The 5,138-nt window shown below is 38.6% G+C and overlaps 1 protein-coding gene across 1 annotated transcript in view; it reads left to right on the forward strand.

Moving 5' to 3' along the window:
* MRC1 (mannose receptor C-type 1) overlaps positions 1-5,138 on the forward strand; it is a 144,641-nt gene that overhangs the window by 69,171 nt on the left and 70,332 nt on the right. Inside the window, exon 13 of the mRNA XM_007936405.1 lies at positions 2,200-2,399. Within this exon, the coding sequence (XP_007934596.1) occupies positions 2,200-2,399 (200 nt within the window). The remainder of the gene's footprint in view (positions 1-2,199; positions 2,400-5,138) is intronic.

The raw sequence follows: 5,138 nt of genomic DNA on the forward strand, positions 1-5,138 counted from the left end.
CCTCTGAAGATACCTAAATATAATTCTTTTGAATTCTTTATCAGAGAGTTCCAATGCTGCTTCTTCCTCAGGGATGTGTTCTGGGTCTGTATCCTGCTTCCTTGTTTCTACCACTTTGTCTTGCTTCTTTGTGTGGCCTGTGATGGTCTGTTGTATCCGAGGCATTGTGGCATTGTTGTATTTAGCTCTCTGTTAATGGTTTGTGAAGAGCAGTCAAGGGTGATTCAGGCTCTTCTTGGTGGTTTTTTATCATTGGCCCGTTGGTGGAGAAGGTGGTAGTGGCTCTCGCTTAATAAGTAAAGTTGCAGGAGGTGTGGGTGTAGTTTTGTCTTATGGGGACTGTTGTTGTCTCCTACTCAATTAGACACAAATTACAATTGAATAACCTTCAAAAAACTAAAAGCACATGGATAAAAAACACGCCATGTAATCATACAGGAACAGAAACCAAAAAAAGAAGACGAAAAAACAAGAAAACCTACAATATCTGGGGATAGGGCATTAAGAGAAAACAAAGTAGAGAATGAGAATAATGAAGGAAAAAAATGGGGAAAATACAAAAAGAAAAATAAGAAATGGGGTTAACCACGAGAAAAAAGGGGAAAAAACAAAAAAAACAACTTAAATTAGAAAAAAAAAAACTGTTTCAACCAGGAACAGGGAGAAGATAAAATGCTGAAAACTAGGACCTGGGAGGGGAAATTAAGAATAATAGTAAAAAGGACAAAAAAAATAAAATAGTTGTTTTAAATCAGACAAATACAAGCAAACTAATCACCAGAAAAGGAAAGTGAAAAAGACAAAAATAAAAATAAAAAAAGAGAGAGGAAAAAAAAAAAAGAATCAGTGGAGGACGGGGCAGGGCACTGATGGAGTTCCTGTGGGCCCAGAAGGTAGGTGGGAGTGGGGGATGGCTGCACCTCCTTTCACCAAGCGGGTGTTGTGTATAAGAGTAACAAGAGGAATGTGGTACCTTTTCAGTCTTGCAGGTCCAGAGGGTCCTTGGGGTTGCTGGAAAGCAGAACGTGTTCTTAAGCCCCAGGAATCTGCGAGAGCGCCATCTCTTTAAATATCCAAAATAGTCAAGCTGCTTTTAGACCTTCAAAATGGCAGCGTCCTCCAGACCGGCTAAAGTCCACAGCTCAGCCTGCCTTTCTCTTCACCTTCTCCTTTTATTCCCCAGCCATCAGAGCAGTCCTCCGTGTAGTCCCTAGCTAACAGGGTGATTTTTAGGTTAATTAAGTCCTACCAGCACTCGGGAATCTCCAAGCTGTCTGTGCCATCAGGATTGCTCAGGATGGCTGCCAGACCGCAGCTCCGTTATGTCTCCTTTTTTGGTATTTTCATGCAAACTCTTCTGCTAGTTGGGGTTTAGTCTACTTCTGTATCCTTCCCTTCAAGGCTCAGGGGGCCAGGATTATCTTCTGTGTCTGTGTTAATTGGTTTCCCTTTTCTTTGTTGAAGAGGGTCTGTGCAGTCTTTCTGCCTAGTCCGCCATCTTGCCGGAACGTCTCTTAATGTGTTTTAAAATAATAATAAAAAGCTGCTTCCTGTGAGCAGCAAGGAATTCTGATGTGGTCAAAGTTCTATCTTAATTACTATATAGAAATAACTATGATTGTAAAACAGAATTATAATCATTAAGCTTAGTACATTCTTCATTTTGTATTACATATAACGTGTGACATTGTAACAATATTTGCATTTTAAGATGAAACAAAATCAGAATGATTCTATGACTCAGGTGTGTTTATCTTTGAAGTTTGGCCTTACCACACTGTCCAGGGAGACCTACTTGGATCCTCGGAGAGAAAAGAAATCGTAAAAAATTTTAAAAATAAAGAAAAAATCAACTATTTTTGTAATTATGGTAAATTTTATAATAATTTTAATTATGGTAATCATTTCATCATTAAGTGTCTGTGTTTGGGGCATCCTTCCAGATGTCAGAAATACAAAATGCTATGAAATTCCCTACATTTCAGAACATAACTGAGTTGGGGATATGGGGTCCACAAATGTATGGTGAGTAAAAGTTCACAGTAGCTCTAGCCAATTGCCAAATGCTGCAAGCTTTCTCCTCTACATTTTCTCATCACATAGATTTCACTACACTCAGTTGTTAAATGTCTTCTATGATCATGGTAGACCTTTAGCAAGTACTTGTTTAATGAATTCCACTTTGTGCATTTTGTGCAGGTCGCAAGGCAGGATGTGTTGCCATGAGAACAGGGATTGCAGGGGGACTATGGGATGTTTTGAAATGTGAAGAGAAGGCAAAATTTGTGTGCAAACACTGGGCAGAAGGAGTAACTCGTCCACCAGAGCCAACCACGACTCCTGAACCTAAATGTCCAGAGAATTGGGGCTCTGCTAGTAAATCAAGCCTATGTTTCAAGGTAAGGGTCAATTGTTAAGCTAAGGAAGAATTGGAATACGCTTTAGGTTAAGGAACTACTTAAAGCATTGAAAAACAACAACAAAAACAATGTCCAAGTTAACCCTTAGAAATTCTGATTTTATTGGTTTAGAGGGGGCCTAAATATCTATGATTTTTAAAGACCTCCTTGCATGGGTGGATGTTAATAACCAGTCAATGGTGAGAACCATTGTATGTAGGTCAATTAGCATAACCAGACAAGAATTGCCAGTAACCTTTCCTCAGTGCTCTGCCTTTATCACCCCCTCTCTGTTTCTCTACTTTCTTGTAGGCTTTCTCATTCTAGTCTTCAGCTCAAACTTTTTTTTTTTTTAAATCTGGTTGAAAATTTCTGTTCCTTATCATGCTATCCTATTTCCTTTCATGTTTGCCCTGCTTTCAGAGCTGAGCCAACTTAATTAATAAACAAATATCCAATAACACAACATAGACATTTAAGAGATAATTCCATTTTTCTAATATAATCCATGATTATCAGTATGGTAGAAGATGAAAGCAATGTAGATAGGGGCACATGGCCTTTTGTTGTTGTTATGTGCCATCTAGTCGGACCGACTCATAACGACTCCTCCTTGGGTTTCCAAGGCAGTATCACTATGGAAGTAGATTACCCAACCTTCCTTCTGAGGAGCAGTCAAGAGCCTTAGGCACTATGCTACCAGAGCTCCTACATGGCCTTTCAGTGCCCTTCAAATAACAAGTCAGTACTCTATTATTATTTTATACATTGTTGGGTTGTATCATCTATTTTCTCTGTATGCAATCAAGCTCACCAAAACAACCAGACAATCAAAAATAGAAACAAAAACAGAAGAAAACAAACAAAATACTCAGTGAATTAAGCATTTGGGTCTTTTTACTCTCTTGTAAGTTATATTTTTTTCTAGGGGAAGTTAGACTTAGCAAAAGACAGAAATGTCCTCATCTGATTAAGAACTTTGTATGACAATGAGGTTGTTCCCTCATCTTTAACTCAAGAGGGATGCAGCTAGTTGTATTAGTCACTCCCAATAGTAACAATAAGATATCCATGAGCTGTTCAATCCAAAACAGTTGGTCAAGGTTAGGATAAAGCTTAATTTACATAGAATGGGATATATTGGGCCAATACAGGATAGATTTTTGTAAATGGATTATTTGAGGCTATAAAAAAGAAAATCTTTGCCACAAAGAGAAAAGAAGTCCCGATACACGCTACAATGTGAACAAACCTCAGAAATACGTTGAGTGAAACAACTCAATCAGAAAGGCACAAATATTGTATTATCCCAGTCTCGTTTACATTAAATATCTAGGATAGGCAAGTATATACAGACTAAATTTTATTAGTGGCTACAAGGGACTGGAGGAAGGAAGGGAAATAGGGGACTTCCTGCTAAGGGGACACTGAGCTTTTCTTAAGTGGAAAACTTGGATGGAAACTTGGATGGAAAACTTGGAATTGGATAGTGGTGATAGTTGAACACATGATGAACGTAATTAATGTCACTGAATTGTATATATAAAAAATGTTGAAATGGTAAAAAGAAAAAACTGATATTGTATTGTTACCTCTGGAAATGGTTGAGTTACACAAAGGTCAGGTTCATCAAATACACAGCCATTAGTACTAGAGTAGTAGGTTATGGAGATTTGTTAGAGGTTTTTGAAGAGAGTTATCCAGAGCTGAGAAGTAAAGCAAGGGTTCTAGTAACATAATATCCTGGAAGACATTAAAAAAATGAAAAGATATACTTCACAAGAAAATACATGGTTTTAATTGGGGTACTTTCAAGTTCACTTGGACATGTATAGGCCATCTCTTTAAATATCAGGGTGTGGGAATTAATAACAAAATTCAGATGATAGTAAATTTTATTTAACAAAGCAAAATCTTTTTTTTTTTTTTTTAAATTGTGATTAAACAGACCAAATTCACTTTCCATACAACAGTTCACATATACTTTGTCTCATGTCATTGACCATAACAAAGCAAAATCTTACACCCAGAGTCCAGCAAGTTGAGGTGCTCTCCAGAACCTTGGGAGATAGTAATGTGGAAACATGTGCAGTGCACCATTGTCCACATAGTTCAAGTGAGAATTGAAGTAAAGGTTGACTTGGTTTGCTTAATGACAGCTTGGCAGTCATTATCTATTGGAAGCAAATCCCCTTTTCCACAAGACTATGGTGATGGGGGTCAGAACTCATGAGAATGAATGATAAAAATTACTAAAATTGTAAATGCAAGTGACTCCTGCACTGACTTACATACAGTTTGAACACAATGATAAGTATTTCCTAGACTGTTACTGTAAATTCCATGTCATTGCTCTATTGGCAGGCCTCTGGATAACATGACACATTCCCTAAATGATATGATCTATCAATAAGAGGTTAATCTAGTGTAGTTTATAACCCAACTTTTTACATCTCTGCCAGATGAGTGACTACTGTAACATGTGCTTCAGTAATTGTTAAAATTTGTAACCCTAAGGGGAAAGAGCAGGAGAAAGGGAATTAGCGGAGAGCAGCGGGCCGGAGGAGCAGGAGAGGGGGGTGGAGCCCAGTCACTAGTGCTCGGACGGCTCCCTTTTTGCCCTCCCGAGAGGGACCAGGTCTCCGGGAGCAAGGTGGGCATGGGCGAACTGGTGCTTACTCACTGATCTGCACTGAACACTTTCCCTTGTTACCCTCCCGAGAGGGACCGGGTCTCCGG

This window comes from Orycteropus afer, unplaced genomic scaffold (assembly GCF_000298275.1).
Source record: "Orycteropus afer afer isolate SDZICR_OR568_19922 unplaced genomic scaffold, OryAfe1.0 scaffold00035, whole genome shotgun sequence".
Taxonomy (NCBI): domain Eukaryota; kingdom Metazoa; phylum Chordata; class Mammalia; order Tubulidentata; family Orycteropodidae; genus Orycteropus; species Orycteropus afer.